This window comes from Castor canadensis, chromosome X, assembly GCF_047511655.1.
Source record: "Castor canadensis chromosome X, mCasCan1.hap1v2, whole genome shotgun sequence".
In the NCBI taxonomy this organism is placed as follows: domain Eukaryota; kingdom Metazoa; phylum Chordata; class Mammalia; order Rodentia; family Castoridae; genus Castor; species Castor canadensis.
This window is the reverse complement of record NC_133405.1, coordinates 82499502-82517290: the sequence shown is the minus strand read 5'-3', so window position 1 is coordinate 82517290 and position 17789 is coordinate 82499502. Positions and strand designations below refer to the sequence as shown.

General features: G+C 51.1%; 1 protein-coding gene across 10 annotated transcripts in view; it reads left to right on the top strand.

Moving 5' to 3' along the window:
• The first annotated feature begins 3018 nt into the window (after window positions 1-3018).
• The window catches only part of Dlg3 (discs large MAGUK scaffold protein 3), a 53326-nt gene continuing 38555 nt past the window's right edge, over window positions 3019-17789 (top strand). For 2 of the 10 annotated variants that reach the window (XM_020155447.2, XM_074063712.1), the window contains exons 1-10: window positions 3019-3714; window positions 6690-6743; window positions 7010-7060; window positions 7457-7581; window positions 7777-7946; window positions 8232-8368; window positions 8712-8856; window positions 9438-9597; window positions 11150-11306; window positions 11713-11815. In XM_020155447.2, the coding sequence (XP_020011036.1) occupies window positions 3358-3714; window positions 6690-6743; window positions 7010-7060; window positions 7457-7581; window positions 7777-7946; window positions 8232-8368; window positions 8712-8856; window positions 9438-9597; window positions 11150-11306; window positions 11713-11815 (1459 nt within the window). In that variant the 5' untranslated portion in view covers window positions 3019-3357. Of the gene's footprint in view, window positions 3715-6689; window positions 6744-7009; window positions 7061-7456; window positions 7582-7776; window positions 7947-8231; window positions 8369-8711; window positions 8857-9437; window positions 9598-10095; window positions 10293-11149; window positions 11307-11712; window positions 11816-12566; window positions 12714-13338; window positions 13497-17789 lie in introns of those variants that run through there. The other 8 variants (XM_020155444.2, XM_074063709.1, XM_020155445.2 and 5 more) reach the window with 6 other exon arrangements.

Genomic DNA, 17789 nt, shown 5'->3' with positions numbered 1-17789 from the left:
GACCCTCCACTTGAATGAAAAATGATCAATAGATGCCAAATACTGAGATGACAGAGAGGTATCAATTATCTGACAAGGCTGAAAGTGGCCAACATTAAAAGGTACTTCAACAAGCAATTATAAACAAGGTTGAAACAATTTTAAAATTTGCAAAGTTTTGGCTAGGAAATAAGAGATAAAATGAAGAATCAAATAGAAATTTTAGAACAGAAGACTACAATAAGCAAACTAAAAAAAAAAAAAACTCAGTGGAGAGGCTCACTAGCAGGATGGAGGGGACAGAGGAAATTATCAGTAAACTTGAAGATAGGACATTAGAAAGTACCCAATCTGAACAACATTGAGCAAATAGACAAAAAATGAACAGCGCTCTGGGTCATGTGGGTCTGTAGCAAAAATGTTAATATTTATTTTGTGGGAGGTCCAGAAGGAGGGGAGAAAGAGATGGTGCTTGGGAAAAAGTACTCAGAAAATAATGGTTGAAGGGGCTAGGGGTGTAGCTCAGTGGTAGCACTTGCATAGTGTGCACAAGGCCCTGGGTTTCGTTTCCGAGTCTCTCTCTCTCTCTCTCTCTCTCTTTCTCACCCTGGCTTAAGAAGCTGAACAAACCTCACACAGAATAAACCCAAAGAAAGCCACATCGAGACACATCTTTTTTTAAATTTTATTTATTTTTTTTATTGTTGTGCCGGGTGGGGTACATTATGGGATTTACAAAGGTTCTTACAACGTATCAAATATATCACACTTGATTTCACTCCCTCCACTGTGCTCTTTCATACCAAGACACATCATAATCAAACTTCTGAAAACGAAAGACAAAGAAAACTTGAAAGTAGCAAGAGATTTGTTTCTGTTTTTTTTTTTTAAACCACTTTATCTGTACGGAAAAATAAGTCAAATGTTAATGAATTTCTCATCAGAAACCATGGAGGCCAAAGCAAGCGTCACAACATATTTCAAGTGCTTAAAGAAAAAACTGTCAACCCTGAATACTGTAGCTGGTGAGACTATCCTTCAAAAAGAGGTGGAGCCAGGTGCCACTGGCTCAAGCCTGTAATCCTAGCTACTCAGGAAGCAAAGACCTGGAGAATCATAGTTCAAAGCCAGCTCTGGGAAAAAAATAATAGTCCCTAGCTCAAAAAAAAAAATCATCACAAAAAAGGACTGGCAGAGTGGCTCAAGCAGTAAGAGCACCTGCCTACCAAGCTTGAGGCCCTGAGTTCAAACCCTAGGACCACCAAAAAAAAAAGAAGTTGAAGGGATATGTGGAAGATAAACACAATAAAGCAAGTATAGCAAAATGTTCATGAGAATCCAGGTGGAGGGTAACTGGGCATTCACAGTAAAATTCCTTAAATTTTTCTGTATATTTGGATTCTTCATATTAAAATGTGGAGTTTAAAAACTTGAAAAAAAATCACAATCTAGTGTCATCTGCTAACATTGTCAATTCGTCTGACCTTGCTCTGCCCTTTCTTTTGTCCACAGCGCCTATCACCACATGTACTGTGTAATTTACTTATGTATTGTGCTTGTCTTTGCCTGTGTTCCCTCACTAGAATGTAAGCTACCCAAGGACAGGGATTTGTTCTGTTTATTTTGTGTTATTTTTTCTGTTTGCTGCTATATCCCCAAACCCAAGAATAGTGTTTGGGCATGAATATTTGTTGAATTAAGGATGAATCTCTGTATCCCTGGCACCACTGTTAAGGTCTTGCACAAAATAGGTGCTCTATGAATGTTTGTTGAATTGAACTGAGAGCTAAGGTCTGCAGGAGAGTTAAGAGTATACCAGTTGTATTACAGTGCACAAGAGCATGGATTCTGGAGTCAAAAGGCAGAGACTTGCATCTTGATTCTGTCACTTGAAGCTGTGTTACCTAACTATGTTAACATCGCTGAGCTTCTATTTCTCATTGGTAAAATTAAGATAATAATAGTGTGACCTTGGTAGGGTTTTTGTTTGCATGTAAAGCACTTAAGACTTTGTAAAGATTCAATTACTGATAGCTAAAGAGAAAACAAGAACAACAAAAAGCTGGGTGCAGTGGTGTATGCCTGTGATCCCAGCACTCAGGAGGCTGAGGCAGGAGAAACATGAGCTCCAGGTCAGCCTGGGCTACATACAGAGATTGTCTAAATAAATAAATAGATAAATAAGCAACAAAAAGAGAGAGTCTTCCTGACTAACCATCCTTTCCCTCCTATCCCCCAACAGGTTGAGCCAGGAGAGGCTAAAGAGTTGTAAATGGACGTGTACTCCCAAGTGCTTCTCCAGATCTACAGAATGGTTTCTCTCACTTCAGATCTCTCCTTACCTTTCCTCCTGTTCTGGACTCTTTCCTCTTAGCATTCTGAAGCTCCTTCCCTCAACATAGCCATGTGAGGATGGAGTGGAGACAGGTGTGGGAGCCAAGGATAAGCAGTTTTCTGCTACTGCCTGTTCTGGTCCTTGCTGGTGATGTAAGAAGGTCAAGCATGAGGTCGCAGTCATTTCAGGGCCTAGAAGATGACGAACAATGGTCTGGATGGGGAGGCACTGACAGGAGGGCAGTCCTTGTATGTTGCCATTTTCCTTGGTCCCCTGGAGGAGAGAGCACCTCCCTCACCCTGTTCCAACGTCCATTCGGTAGGTTCTGTTACCTCAAGCCTTTACTTCTGGTGGCCCCAGCTCACACCAAGCCCGGGGACCCATTGAGCATCTCCCTGTAACTCCCTCTTGGAAGTGGGGCGGGGTGGAGTGGGCAGAAGACGGGCTGAAATTGGGGATATAGGGGCACGAGATGGTGCGCTTGAGCTCTTGGGTGACCCAAGTCCCCCGCCCCATCCCCAGGATCTTCGGTACCCCAGAGACCCGGGCTGCTGGGGTTGAGCCTGGGGTCGCCTCTGCCGCTGTTCCTTTAAGGAGCCGCTGTTTAGCATTCCTGCCGCTGCCGCTGCTGCTGCCTGATTCTGCGCTCTGATTGGCTGGAATCAACTGAGAAGGGAGCCGGGGAGAGATGCTCTTGACTCCACTCAGATCCATCCTGGGGACCAGAGCAGGAGCGGTCCTCGCTGCATCCAACCTCTGCCTGGGCTCCCGCTTCTTCTTTGCCGCTGGGCCTCGGCCCAGGATCCACGACGGGCGACACGGAGCCGCCAGTGCTGGAGGGGGAGCCGTGGGTGCGGGGCAGCGTGGGGGCAGAGGCCCCGGGACGCCCGCCCGGCCCCAGGCCCCGCTCCGCCCGGGCGCCCCCACGGGTGTCCCCCCCTTCCTGGTCCGAGCAGTGTGAGTGTGCCCGGGAGCCCGGCGGTGGCGGCGGCGGCGTGGAAACTGGCGTGGGCTGGGGGGTCCGAGCCGCGGGGGGCAGTGCCATGCACAAGCACCAGCACTGCTGTAAGTGCCCCGAGTGCTATGAAGTGACCCGCCTGGCCGCTCTGCGGCGCCTCGAGCCTCCTGGCTATGGGGACTGGCAGGTGCCCGACCCCTACGGGCCAGGTGGGGGCAATGGGGCCAGCTCTGGTTATGGGGGCTACAGCTCGCAGACCCTGCCCTCTCAAGCAGGGGCCACCCCCACCCCTCGCACCAAGGCCAAGCTCATCCCCACCGGTCGAGATGTGGGGCCAGTGCCCCCTAAGCCAGTCCCGGGCAAGAGCACCCCGAAACTCAACGGCAGTGGCCCCGGCTGGTGGCCTGAGTGCACCTGTACCAACCGGGATTGGTATGAGCAGGTATGGAGCATCGGAAGTGGGGGCGGGGGCTGGTGGGGCAACCCAGGAGGCCTGGAGAGTGGGAGCTTAAAGGCCTGGGGTACAGCAGGAGTTGCTGGGGCTCCAAGCAGCTGGGCAAAGAGAAGTGGTTGGAAATGTGTGGTTCCCTGTGTGTCTGTTTAGGGGTCTCCATCTGGAGGGGATTGGGAAGAGCTGTGTGTGGGTCAGGGGGTGAAGGTATGGCGGAGGGGCATATTTTCTTGTGTGGGGGAATCGGGATTTCTCAGTGCGGGGGTTTGGCAGTGTCTCTGTGTCTGGCGGGGGGCGGGAGGTTCTGCGGGGGTTGTGTGTGGTGTGTGTCTCCACGGGAGGGGAGGCGGGGGCAGGGTGCTCTGCGTAGGGGGGCACATATCTGTGTATATGTATGTTGGGGTGTGTGGAGAAAGGCAGTGGAGCGTCTGTGAATCTATGTAGATAAGCCCATGTGCCTGGCTTGCTGAGCTTTATCACTGGATGCCATGAGTCTCTCTCCGTCCCAGTCCCTTTGTGTGTGAATGTGCACATGGACATGGACGTGTGGGGCTGTCTCTAAATCCTCAAAGTGTCTCTGTAGATGAGGCTGCAAGGATAGCTGTGTTTGCCTGCATGTGTGTGGCTACATGTATATCTGTGTGAGCATGTGGCTGCAAGAGTGTGCACGCATGTGCTTCTCTGTGTGTATATATGTGTGTGTGGTGTCCCTGGTGAGAGGCGCTTGACAGGCAAGAGAGAGGAGGGGGAGGAGGTGAGAGACACGTCCCAAGCAAGGCTTAGAGGCTGCTGAGAAGGACAGACTCTTTTGTCCAAGCAGCTCTGAAGTGTGTGTGCTGCTGGGGGTGGGGGTTGGGGGGGGCGGTGTTAGGGAGGATTGAAGGAAGCTTCCTTCCTTCCGAGAAAGCATGGTGACTGGAACCAGGCAAGGCTCGCAGCTGCCCTGGTGCAAGGACTGGCCCCGGTGGGGCATATTCCTCTTGGGCACCCTCCCCCAGCCTGACTTGGCACAGCTTGGGAGCCCCTGGGTGCTGGGCACAACTCCGGTTTCCACTCCCAGTCTAAACTGCCAGCTTAGAAAATGGAAGGAGCATCTGTGGGAGAAGAAGCAAAATGGAGGCTGGGCCAGCAGAGCCAGGTCCCTGGCACACATGGCGGAGGGCCTGTCTGGTATTCAGCTCTGCAGCCCCCAGTGTGGGGAGAGATGAGGAGGAGGCTTTGCTGTCCGAGGTCAGGTGCTAACTACCCCAAGCTGGTGACCATTCTGGCTTCTCTGTCCTCCTCTGGGGATAAGATGAGCTCTTGCTCAGAAGCAAAGGTGGAGACTTCCTGAGGAGAGGAGTCTTCTGTTCTGGCCTTCTGTCTGTCCATGCTTACAGCTTCCCTCACCCCTTGCTTTGGTCCCTTGCCACCTCCAGTGAGTCCCCGTCTCTCCTTTGCTCTTCTGTCCTTTGGTCCTCCCCTTGCAAACACCCTTTCATACTTGTCCTGCCCAACTCGGAGACGGGTGCCAATCCCAGGGCTGGGCTAGCTGACTAAGGTTTCTTTGCCACGGCTGATCCCTGGATGGCTTCTGGCCCTGGGAGCAAGGTCCCTGAGTGAGGACGGAACAGAGGTTGGAGGGTGGACCACTGGCAGCTGGGTGCCTCTGGGTACCACTCAAACTGGGCTTTAAGCATGGCTTGTCACATGTGGGCACACACGGCATACCAGATGCATAAAGAGCCGCATGAATGCCCTTTTGCCTGTGTGTCTGTTGCATGGTACTTCAGGCAACTGTGTTGTTTTGGGGTCTCTGAAGAGTCATCTGCTTTTTCCTCCTGAGATCAGGGACCAGGGTGAGGCTGCAGCTGAAGTCCTCCCACCAACTCCCAGAGCTACAGGGCATGAAGTCTGGGCCAGACCCAGAAATGGGGGAGGCATGACTAGCTGGCCCTCTCCCCCTCTCCTCTATGCCTCTTGGAGCAAAGCTATGTTGGGGTAGAGGATGGAAGGGCAAGGCAGAGCAGGATGTACGGAGGGGCCCCCACCCTGGGCTTCCAGTTCTCCTCTTCTGTGAACAGGGGTTAGAAAAGAGACAACACAGCCAGAGAAAGACTGGGGATGGTGCCAGGAGACCTGGGGTGAGAGGCAAGAGAGCTCCTTCGTTTTTGGAGATGAGAGTGGGAATAGGGAGCAGGTGCTATTTGTCAGTCAAGAATCAGATTTTCACTTGAAAAATGGCCACAAGTATGTCCTGTATGGGAGGCTACCTCTGTGGTTTGGTCAAACCAACCCTGTGTTTCTGATCCTCTCCCCTGCCTCTCCTCCCATGGCTCCTGTGTGCTGAAGACCACGGACTCTGCTGTTAATCTGTCTCTGGGTCATCAGCCTCTCCTTCGTGGGAAATTGTGTTCACCCTGCTCCTGTCCTGCCTCAGGGCTGGCTTCAGAGTCCTTACTGGATCCCACCCTGGCCCTTTCTCCAGGGATACACAAAGGGTTCAGGGTCAAAGTCCTTTGGTAGAAAATGGATTAGGACTTTGACTCTTGTCCATTTGAGAAATTGGCTTCCTGAAGTCACTGAAGGAGGTGCAGAATGAGGGTTCCTGAGGTACTCTAAGAGGACAACTCTCCTTTTTCCTATGAGCTCTGCTAGGGGAAGGGAACAAGTAGACGAAGTTTGCTTTAGTCCAAAGAGAACCTGGAGAGCCAGGTTCCAGCCCCTGCTCTGCCACTAACTCCCAGTGTGCCCTCAGGCACATCCCACACCCCCTCAGTGTCACCATGTGTCATGTGGGGGAGTTGGATAAAATGGTGTCTGCTGTCCTTCCAGCTGTGACATGGTGGGAATCTATGATTCCCAAGGCAAGGAGAGCTGTGGTTCAGAAGGGGAGGGTTCTTTGGCCAAGCCTCTGGGTGTCCCCCTATGGATGCTGGGTGTGATGCGGTTTGTCCGCCATGCTCCATCTCTGCCATCCCCCTTAGGCCAGCCCTGCACCCCTCCTAGTGAACCCCGAGGCCCTGGAGCCCAGCCTTTCGGTGAGTGCACCACTGGCTGGCTCAGTCCCAGACAATTGGTCTGGGCTAAATGAGCAGCTGGGTTTGACCTGATATGGTTGGAAACAAGGGGAGGGGAGTGGCCCCCTTGGGGTCAGGCTGTCCCCATCTGTGGCCTAGAGGTGCCCTGGGGTGTACTTGGGCTTTCTGTGGGAGTGGGAGAGGGGCAGGCTGACGGACGGGGGTGGGGAGGGCAGATGGTTGGTAGGGCAGGAAGCACTGAGGGAAGTGACTGTGTCTTCCCCCAGGTGAATGGCAGTGATGGCATGTTCAAGTATGAGGAGATAGTACTGGAGCGGGTGAGTCTGCCCGTGGGGAGGGAAGAAAAGGAGGAGGAGAGGGGAGCCAGGAGTGGCAAGGGCCCTGCACAGCACTTTCGGGACTCATGGGGAAGCCTGCACTGAGAGGATGGGAAACAGTGGCCCTCAGAAACCATATCACCACATCCGTCAATCAACTCACTAACAAATATTAATTGACTTTGCTTGCTGAGACCTGAGGAATTGGGGAGGAGATTGGTTTGCCGAGGCCTCCTGACCAGAATGGTCATCACAAGGCTGGGAAACTACCAGTTTTCTGATGAATGTGCCCCAGCACCTGGAGAACCTGCTCTGGGAGGCAGAGGGAGACAGGGTGCCCAGAACCCTCCTTTATGCCCTCAGAGTGTAACTGTGCCCTTCCACCCCCTTCTGCAGGGCAACTCTGGCCTGGGCTTCAGTATTGCAGGTGGCATCGACAACCCCCATGTCCCTGATGACCCTGGCATCTTTATTACCAAGATCATCCCTGGTGGAGCAGCTGCCATGGATGGGAGGCTGGGGTAAGCTAGTCTGGAAACAAGGTTGTAGGTGGCAGGGGTAGGATGGCGATGAGGGGAGGGGCAGGATGACCCTTCCCTTAGATCTGGGAAGGGGGGAGGAAGGAGAAGGAGGAGAGGGAACAGAAGCGTAAGGATATGGGAGAGGGGGTGGAGGGGCGGTGGTACAGTGTCATGCCTCTCCGGCTTCCCCCGCAGGGTGAATGACTGTGTGCTGCGGGTGAATGAGGTGGACGTGTCGGAGGTGGTGCACAGCCGGGCGGTGGAGGCGCTAAAGGAGGCAGGCCCTGTGGTGCGGTTGGTGGTGCGGAGGCGGCAGCCCCCACCTGAGACCATCATGGAGGTCAACCTGCTCAAAGGGCCCAAAGGTGAGGCCTTCCAGGTTCCTGTGCTCTAGCCACATCCTGGGCCCCAGAGGGAATGGAAGGGATCAGCCTTACTCTTCGCATGACTCCCCTCAGTTCCAGCTCATAGCTGTCTTTCTTGGCTTTGGATCTCACCCTTACAGACCTCAGGGTGGCAGCCTAATATTTGGGATCCCTGGGGGAGCTCTTGGCAGGGGGCGGGGGGAGAACAGTGGGATGGCTGGGGGAGGGCAGTTGTCTTTGGGATGGCCTAAACACTCTAACTTCTCCTTGCTGACTGTTGCCCAGGCCTGGGTTTCAGCATTGCTGGGGGCATTGGCAACCAGCACATCCCAGGAGACAATAGCATCTATATCACCAAGATCATTGAGGGGGGAGCTGCTCAGAAGGACGGACGCCTACAGATTGGGGACCGGTTGCTAGCGGTGAGACAGCCTTCATGGGAATGCCCAAATGGTAGGGTGGGGAGGAGGACATGGAGCTCCCTCTCACTGTACTTAAACCTCACTGGAGGGCAAAGAGTCTTGGGGAAGTTCAAGAATATCATCTGAGTTTATTGGCCCAGGTATCAAGGTCCAGTTCTTTCCATGGTGGGGCTGCCCTCACCTGCCCTTACCCTTGCCTCCTGCCTGTCTTGGGTCCTCATGGCATTATACTTGGACCTCTGTTAGAACACTGTTGAACTGCACAGAAAGGGCATTCCTTGGGGTTCCCTGGAAGGTCTTGCCTTCTCCCAAGTCCCATACCAGGGCCTTTCTACTCTTCTAGGTGAACAACACCAATCTGCAGGATGTGAGGCACGAGGAAGCCGTGGCGTCACTGAAGAATACATCAGATATGGTCTATCTAAAGGTGGCCAAGCCGGGCAGCCTCCACCTCAACGACATGTATGCTCCCCCTGACTACGCCAGCAGTACGTACCTATTATTGGCCCCTGTCCCTGACCTGAAGTTTTGTTCCCTGGTTTCCAGAAGGGAAGCTGTTAATAAAACAAGTGCAAAAGATAGTGCTCATAACTGAATCCAGATCCCAGCTCTGTCCCTTGGAGCTAGGTGCCCTTGGACAAGTCCCTTTTATTTCTTTAGTTTTCCTCTTTGGCCCAAAGGAGGTAATGATGTATATGCTGCCTTCCTCATAGGACTGGTGCAAGGATCAAATGAAATCATGGACGAGAAAGCCCTTGGAAAACTGTATTAAGCTACAGAGATGTGAGGGATTATTATTAGTCACCCCTCTAGTCATGCCTTTCTTTGTAGACTGCCTTGACTTCAGCTCTTTCTAAGAGTCACAGGAGTGAGCCTAGGATTTAGAAAGGGACTGCGGAGGAGGAACCCTGGGGGAGGCGTGGATGGAGTGGGGAGGTGCGGCCTGAGGAATCAGCATCCCTTGGTCTCTTTTGGCTTCCACTGGGGTGTGGGGGAAAGTCATTGAAGGGGAGTGGGATAGGTACCTACGTGGAATGTCTGAACTTTCCTCTCCCTTTCTTGATTTCAGCTTTTACTGCCTTGGCTGACAACCACATAAGCCATAATTCCAGCCTGGGTTATCTTGGGGCAGTGGAGAGTAAGGTCAGCTACCCTGCTCCTCCTCAGGTGCCCCCCACCCGCTACTCTCCTATCCCCAGGCACATGCTTGCTGAGGAGGACTTCACCAGGTAAGATCCTCACCCCATTCGACGGATCCGGGGTGGGGTTTGGGAAGGGAGAAGAATCCCGTTTCTGACCAGCGACAGGTCTCCTTTTAGTATGGCAGAGAAGAGGATCAGACCCTCGTCATTCCCAGCTGGGAGGTCTGGGGCCCTCTCTCAGTCCTTTGGGACTCCAGGGGGGGACAGAGTTGGCTGCGAAGACAAGTTTCACCATCAGGGGGAGTGCCGAGCGAGTGGCCCGGATCCGAAAGTGCACATCCAGGGTGGGGTGGGCCGCGGGGTTTCCTGCCCTGAGACACTTGCAGCACCCAGTGCTGTAGCCATTCTGAATTACTGAAAAGCGGTTCAGCCGGTGGGGTTGGCAGGACTGTGAGAGACTGGCCGGCCCGGGGGCCGCGGGGGGGGCGGGAACAGCCCCGCCCCATCGTGGCGGCGGGCCTGGCCGTGGAACTGGTCAGGCCGGCCGGGGTTCCGGGGGACAGGTTTGCGGGGTGGGGCCTGGGAAGCTGCTGGGCAGGCTGCGGTGGAGCCGGAAGGGTAGGCTGGAGGGGGAGAGCCAGAGGAGCCATGGAGAGGGCCTGCAAATTCTCAGGCTCGGGCTTGGCCCTGGGCTTGGGGTCGGCCTCCGCCTCGGCCTGGAGGAGGGCTTCGCAGAGGTGGGCCTGGCCGCTCCGCTCCCTGCGGCCTGGAGGGGATGCCAGGTAGGGAGCCTCGCCAGAGACTGGCAGCGAGAGAGGAGGAGTCTGCCTTAGGACTTGGGGCTCCTCAGAGGAAAGATGCTTAGAACAAGTAAAGGCGGTGGGCCTGGAGACTGTGCTGGGACTCCGGGTGTGCTGCTGTCCACATGGGGCTGCTTGCTCTCACCTGCTGACACTGACCATTTAGAGACAGGTTCTTTGGATGTGGTTAGTTTTAGTCGGATTTTTCGTGTGCTTGTCTCCTCTCTTCAGGTCAGCTCCTAACCACCTTTTGGGGACCTGCAATTTCTTTATATCTGTCCCCTACATCACCTAGCAGGGCTACACAGTGGTAGCTGTTGACTAAATACTTGTTGGGGAAGATGGGAGGGTCGGAGTTGGTGGGTGGAATTTTGAGACTGCACAGGAGCAGTTGTACATCTTTGGAAGGTGAGGGGTGGTGGTTCACTGCCCTTAACTGGTTCCTCTTTTTGTGACCTAGGGTTGGTCACACCAGTTGAGAGAATAGGAGATTCTGGGGAGGAAGAGGACCAGTGAGTGGGTTCTGAAAATTGGGCTCTAGAGTTCAGGCTAGGGCTTTGTTGATCTGAGAGAGCCGTGGACTGTCCACTGGGAAGTTGACTCCAGGACCTTAGGAAGAAGGAGGGAAGAGGAACCGAAACTTGGCACCTGACACAAAACAGCAGCCAAGCAGGTTTCCAGAGAAGAAGGGAGGAACAGGGTATCACACAGGGACCCAGCTCCTTACTTCCTATATAGCAAGTATGGGTGGTGTTCGAGGCTGGCCATCACAGGGACAACAGCTCCCGTCACTCTTTGTCCTGACCTCTCTTGTCATATCTCCGCTCCTTTCCCATCAGAGAGCCCCGCAAGATCATCCTGCACAAAGGCTCCACAGGCCTGGGCTTCAACATCGTAGGAGGAGAGGATGGAGAAGGCATTTTTGTCTCCTTCATCCTGGCAGGAGGCCCAGCAGACCTGAGTGGGGAGCTGCGCAGGGGAGACCGGATCTTATCGGTGAGACAAAGGCGAGGTGGGAGGATGGAATCTGTGCCAGTGGAAAAGGGAGGGGGGGAGTCCTTGTTTCCTCCAAGGAATATTTCTTGAGATGAGAGAAGGGCTAAGAACTGGAGAAAACTTAAATTGTCTTCTTTACTGAGGGACAACGTGCCAAGACCAGACCTCCTCCTTAACGAGGAAATCGATGTTCCTTGAATCTTAACCCTGATTGACATTTGCTTCCACAAAGATAATTATTACACTAGAGATTCTTAGGTCTCATTTCGGGGGGCAAGAATGGAATTTTGGGAAACATATCCAAATAGGCTTAGAGGATGGACTACCTCTTTCCCTCGCCTAACTGCTGTGACAAGAGGACTCCTTCCTTGCTTTTGGGTGGCTCATAGCTCCTCTCTTTGGTCAGGTGAATGGAGTGAACCTGAGGAATGCAACTCATGAGCAGGCTGCAGCTGCTCTGAAACGCGCGGGCCAGTCAGTCACCATTGTGGCCCAGTACAGACCAGAAGGTAGGAGAAGGGAAGGAGGGAGAGATGATATGGGGGAAGGTGTATTGGCTTCTTGCCATCATAGGTAACAGAGTCACCTAGCCAGGTCCTTGCTACCCCAATGCAGTGACCTCTTCATCTCTGCATTGTTTGGCTTGGGAGCATCCATCCGAGCTGTGCTCAGAGCTTGCTGATGAGGGCTGCAGTGCTGCAGAAAGCCAGTAGTGGGCAACAGCCCGCGAGAAGAAGCACAGAGATTAGGGAGATTGGGAAAAGGGGTGGGGAGGCAGACGGCTCCCAAGCGAAGACCGGGAACTGTGTGCCCTGGAATAGAAGAGCAGTGCTCGGTTAGAAAGAGGGAACTCGGAGAGGAGGAGAGGGATCAAATCTCCATGACCCCCAATCTTCTCCCTCATCAAGAGAACTGTGAGAGACCATAGCACATGTTGAAAAGGTGATACTATGTCCTGGCACTAGGGGACCTGGAGTGGACCCCATCCCCCTGCGGGGGGTTTTCTTTGTATTCGCGGAAAGCAGTCCCCAGGCTGGGGCGACTGGGCGGGGCCTGTTATGCAAATAAATGCATTTGATTGGCTGAGGCCAGCCAAGGCCCAGGTGCTGAGGTGAGCTGCTGGAAGGCGCGCCCAAGTCGGCCGGCCGGCGGGGTGGCTATTGGCCGGCTAAGTGTGGCCTCCAGCCTCACGCCCCGCCCCCTGACCCAGGCGGAGGGCGGCGGGCGCCCCTCCCCCCCCTCGCGGGCCTCCGGCGTCTCCTCCTCTCTCTCCCCTCCCCCTCCTCCTCCCTCCTCCCCTCCTCCCCCGCGCCCCGCTTTGTGTCCGTGGTCTCCCGCGCGGGCCGGAGGGACTGGCTGGAGCTGGCGCTTTCTCAGCACTAGACCTGGACTCCGACCCGGCGTCAGGTGAGGTCGGGCCGACGGGGGTCAGTCCCCCTTACAGTCCCCCCTAGCCACTCTATGGTTCTGTTCTCAGCCCCTTTTCCAGCATTGCGCCCCCAACTCTGCCCTCTCCCTCGAATGCCTTCGTCGCGTGCCCCCAGCCCCCTTCCGATCCTTTCCAGAGTCAGATCCCCTCCGGCCCCAGGCAGCGCTGCGCAGGACTGCTCTGTCCACTGGGCCCTGTCTGGTCTTCATTTCATTGCCATCACCTCTCCTTACCCACGAACTGTGCCCCCTTCGCGCCCCAGAGCCTCAATACTGCCTGCAGCCTCCTTCCTGCCGGCTGCTACGCCCCAGCAGATCCCAGATCCCTTTTCCCAAAGGAATTTTCTAAATCCCCCCTCCCCCCCACGCGCATTTCTCCACTTAACCTCGGGGAACACTCCAAGTGGCTTGGGATTCTCATGCCCCCCTCCCTTTTGTTCGTAAGGGCTTCATTCTGTGCCCAACTTCTTTCACCTCCCCTCCCCTTTGTAAGCCTGGCCTTTGTCCCTTAGGGCTGCAGCGCCTGGGCTCCTTGGACGCCCAGGCCCCGCGGGTGGAGGAAGGGACCTGTATCTGGCAGGTGCTCTAGTTCCGCCAGGAGAAAGGGAGAGGCAGGGAGCCGGGTGACGAAGCCGAGAGGGCTCGAAAGCGCCCATCTTTGTCCTTTCCGCCCCCTCCCCCTGAGCCCGAAGGACTGAAGAAGGCCTGCCACCTTTTGCACGAGGCTTTTCTGATGAGGACAGGAGAGCTTGTGGGTCTGAGGTAATGGGAAAGAAAGATGCAAATGGACACTTTGAGTCATTTCTCTCCGTGTTTGGCGTTCAGCTCCCTGACAAGGAACGCACCTTAGGGTTATTGTTTTTAGGATTTATGCGTGTGTGGTTTGCTTCTCAATGGAGAGTTGGCCGTCGGACTTTTATTAGCAACTAATATTTATCCTTTCCATACCCACAACTTAGCGCAGGTTCTGCAAAGGAAATGGTTTTTGTGTGTGTGTGTGTGTGTGTGTGTGTGTGTGTGTGTGTGTGAAATTGATGTTTCTTTCGGTTTTGCTCTCTGATGTTGGGCACATGGAAACAATACTGTGAGTCTGTTTGGTGGTGGTATGTTGGATACTGGTGACTACATATTTCTATGACTTTTGTTGAGGGAATGCAACTGGTTTGCATAAAAAGCTGCAAGTTGTCCAGGGTAAAGGAATTCCTGCAGTGTTTATTGCTCTCTGAGCATATTTCTAGGATTCATAATGTAGGGTGAGGTGTTATCAGATCTTTCTACCACTTACCACACAAAGCCTTTCTTTTCTCAGGATTTAGTTGAATCACTTATAAGGCCCTAATCTTAGTTTTTGTTTGGTTTGCTAAATCCAGCGGGGTCCCAACAGGGTAAAGCTTGTTTGTATGTTTGGCAGTACTGGGGTTTGAACTCAGGGCCTCATGCTTGCTAGGCAGGCAGGCGCTGTACCACTTGAGTCACTCCTTGAGCCCTGGTTTTTTTTTTTTTTTCCCCTCATTTGAAAATGGACCCTTAGAGACTGGTTTAAAGGAACCATCAAGCATTCTGCACTGGCCTTTGAATTTTCTTTAAGTACTTTCTTAAAAAAGATAAGGACGTTGATCATTTTATAAATATATTAATTATGGTTCTTTGGAGGATTTCATCATGGTGGATAGTTATAAAATGAATAATCCAAATATATATTGGCAAAAATGGCAGAGACTTTGCATGTTATTGGGCAAGTCAGTGTTCATCATTTGGATTTTTCACATAGACTGAGAGCTGGGAAGGATCACATAGTCCAACCCCTGATGTGCAGACATCAGGAGAGCCAGAATGTGACTTGAGTCAGGTCATGAAGGGAAAGTTGCCAGGGGCAGCAGCTTTCCTGTGGTCCACCAGACAGCACACACTGTGGTTGTAACAACTGAGAGACCTAAGTCCTAGTTCAGAGTGGAAAAACAACAGAGAACAGAGACTAGAGAGGGAATGTGGGAAAGAAAGATGTATACCAAAGGGAAGAGACTATATACAGGCGCCATTGCCAAACTAGTGCAGACTTTGGCTAGATAGTCTTCAGCATGAGAGCTTAAAAATAACTTTGACTGATTAGAATAATCAGAGTAAGAGCTTTTTTGTGCTTTTATAAACATCTTTTTTTAAAAAAATATTTTTATTAGCATGTATTAGTTATACAGGGATGTTCATGGTGATACTTACATATGTACTTACAATGTATCTTAATTAGATTCACCCCCTCCATCATTCTCCCTCATTCCTCCTTCTTAGAACAATTTCAACAGGTTTCATTGTTAGATTTTCGTACATGTATACAAAGTATACCCACCATATTCGCCCTCCTATAAACATCTTTAATGAGATATAAGTCACATAGCATCCAATTGCCCCATTCAGGTCTCTAGTTCAGGCATGCAGAGTTGTTCCTCCAACACCACAGATGACCCCTCTCCTTTTACTACATACACAAATTCAGCAAGCATTAGAAGAGTTAGGTAGGTTTAGGACAGGTGCTTCCTAGTGTCTTTCCTCTGGACACTCGGGCTGAGTGGGGCGGAGAGTGCTCTAACCTTGGGATTCTTTCACATATCTGGCTTGCTCAATATGACTAAACCATAATAAAGCATGGGAATCATGTTTTTCTATTTGAGCTTTGTGTTGTGCCCAGCATGGGTGCATTACAAGTGTTTCATGATGAAGCCTTGGAAGATGTGAAAATAGAAATAGAAGTGCCAAATGACAAGGTACCACAGTGAGAGTTGCTGTTTAATAGTTTCAGTCCTGATTGCTTCAAACTGTTGTGGACACAGCAATCCTACCTATTAGTTAAAAATAGCATAATGTTCTTGGGGGTGTATAATCCTGCTTAAAATTCATATTGAAAATTTACACAACTGGCCCTTAGCAAAGTCTTTCTTCCACTCTGTTCTAAAATGAACAATATTTTTGGTGACTTGTGGAATTGCTCCAAGGGAAGGATGGACTTGGTACTAAAACATTTTGAGATCTCCTACATTTCTACCCTACTTATTATATACCAGTCTCTGCTTATAAACCTAGCTAGTATTTTTCTGGGAAGCCCTTTTGTTTTTAGAGCAGAAACTGATCTTCAAATCAGGAGGTGAGCCTGATTTTGGTCACTAAGGTAGCTAAACTGGGAACTGATCCTTTGTGATCAGTCTTTTCAACTGGAATGTAAATTCAGACAAGGTGAGGGTAGTACAGAGGGAGAGAGGATGAGTTTTTCCATGGCTTACTTTAAGCTTTTACCGTGGAAACACCTTCTGGCTAGGCTTAGACAATAACTTGAAAGTGTAAAAGGGATATTTTCCTCATAACATTTTAGTAACCTTCCTATCTCCCTGAGTTTGACAGTCAAGGATATAAACATAACTACTACCCTATCAGCGTGATCTCTCTTGAGAGCCAGAGAGTTCTGAAATTCCTACTGCCATCATAAAAGAAGGCTAAGGTAAGGAAGAAAGAAAATGAATTCCTCCTAACAACATTTTTTTACACTGTGAACAATTTGAAGACAGCTAGTAGTATATTCATCTTTGTATCCCCAGCATCTAGTCTGGAGCCTGGCACATAGGTTGTTGAACTGAATTGTTGAGTAGCCCTGTTTTAGATACTTCTGTAAAGCATTAATCTCCAGGACACCCCTGTAGGATGTCCTATTTTACAGATGAGGACAGTGAGGGCCAGAGAGATTTCAGTGACTTGCTTGGGGTCACACAGCTTGTAAGGGGTAGAATCAAAGTTTGAAGGCAGATTTTCTGAGAAATTTGGATCCAGGGCTTTGCCTAGGCTCCAATCCTTCCTCTGCTGTGAGAAGCTGTCAGCCCTCTTTCCCCACCCAGACACATCTGGACCCAGCAAAAGATACCACTCTGAGATGCTTTAGGTGCCAGAAGCGGTTAACAAAAGGAATAAAACCAACTCCCAAATGTCTGCTTTTTAGTCCTGATGGCCACAAACTGCCGCCCCCAAAGAAGTAACCTGGGGAGTGGTGGGTATCTGCTGGAGGCCCAAGGGAGACTCTCCTGCAGAAGGAAAGTGCACTTACCACAGGGAGTGATACTGTGGGGTGGGGCAGAGTCCTAGAAGGAGCCCCAAAATGGGATCTGCTTTGCTGCACTTAATAGCAAACGTTTGTAGAGTTAAGAGTAGTAATGCAGTAAGTAGGCATTTTTCGTTTCTTCACCTGAAATGGAGTATTTGTCATTTTTTTTTTTCCAATGCTGGGGACAGAACCCAGGGTCTACCTTGCAACCACTGAGCTATATCCCTAGCCCCGTTGTTCATTTTTTGTGACCTTATAATTCATCCATAAGGGTACACATCAATAGGTTTTAGAATGTTCACAGTTGTACAAGTGTCACCGCCATTAATTTTGGAATTTTTACCTTCCCTTTACCCTTTAATTGTCACCCCAAGCCTTCCCATACCCTCAGCCTAGGTAACTACAAATGTCCTTTCTATCACTATAGATTTACCTATTCTGAATATTTCATATAAATGGAATCATATAGTACGTGGTCTTTTGGGACTGACTTTCACTTTGCATAAGATTGCCTGGTTTACTTGTGTTGCAGTCTGTATCAACAATTCTTTTTTTTATGGTTGAATAATTCTCCACTGTAGGTATATATCACATTTTGTTTATCAGTCTCTGGATATTTGTTTGGGTTGTTTCCACTTTGGGGCCATTAGGGTAATGCTCTATGAATATCAGTATACAAGTTTTTGCATGGACATATGTTTACATTTTCTTGAATATGTATCCTACAAGTGGAAATTGCTAGATCATATGGTCACCCCGTGTTTAACCTTTATAGGAATGGAATAGTCAGTTTTTCACAGCGCCTGTACCATTTCACATTCCCACCAGCAGTGAGTGAAGGTTCTACTTTCCACATCCTCCTCAACACTTGTTAGTGTCAGTCTTTTTGATTCTAGCCATCCTGGTGGGTGTGAAGTGGCATCTCATTGTGGTTTTGATTTGCATTTCCCTGGTGGGTAGTAACGTTGAGTATA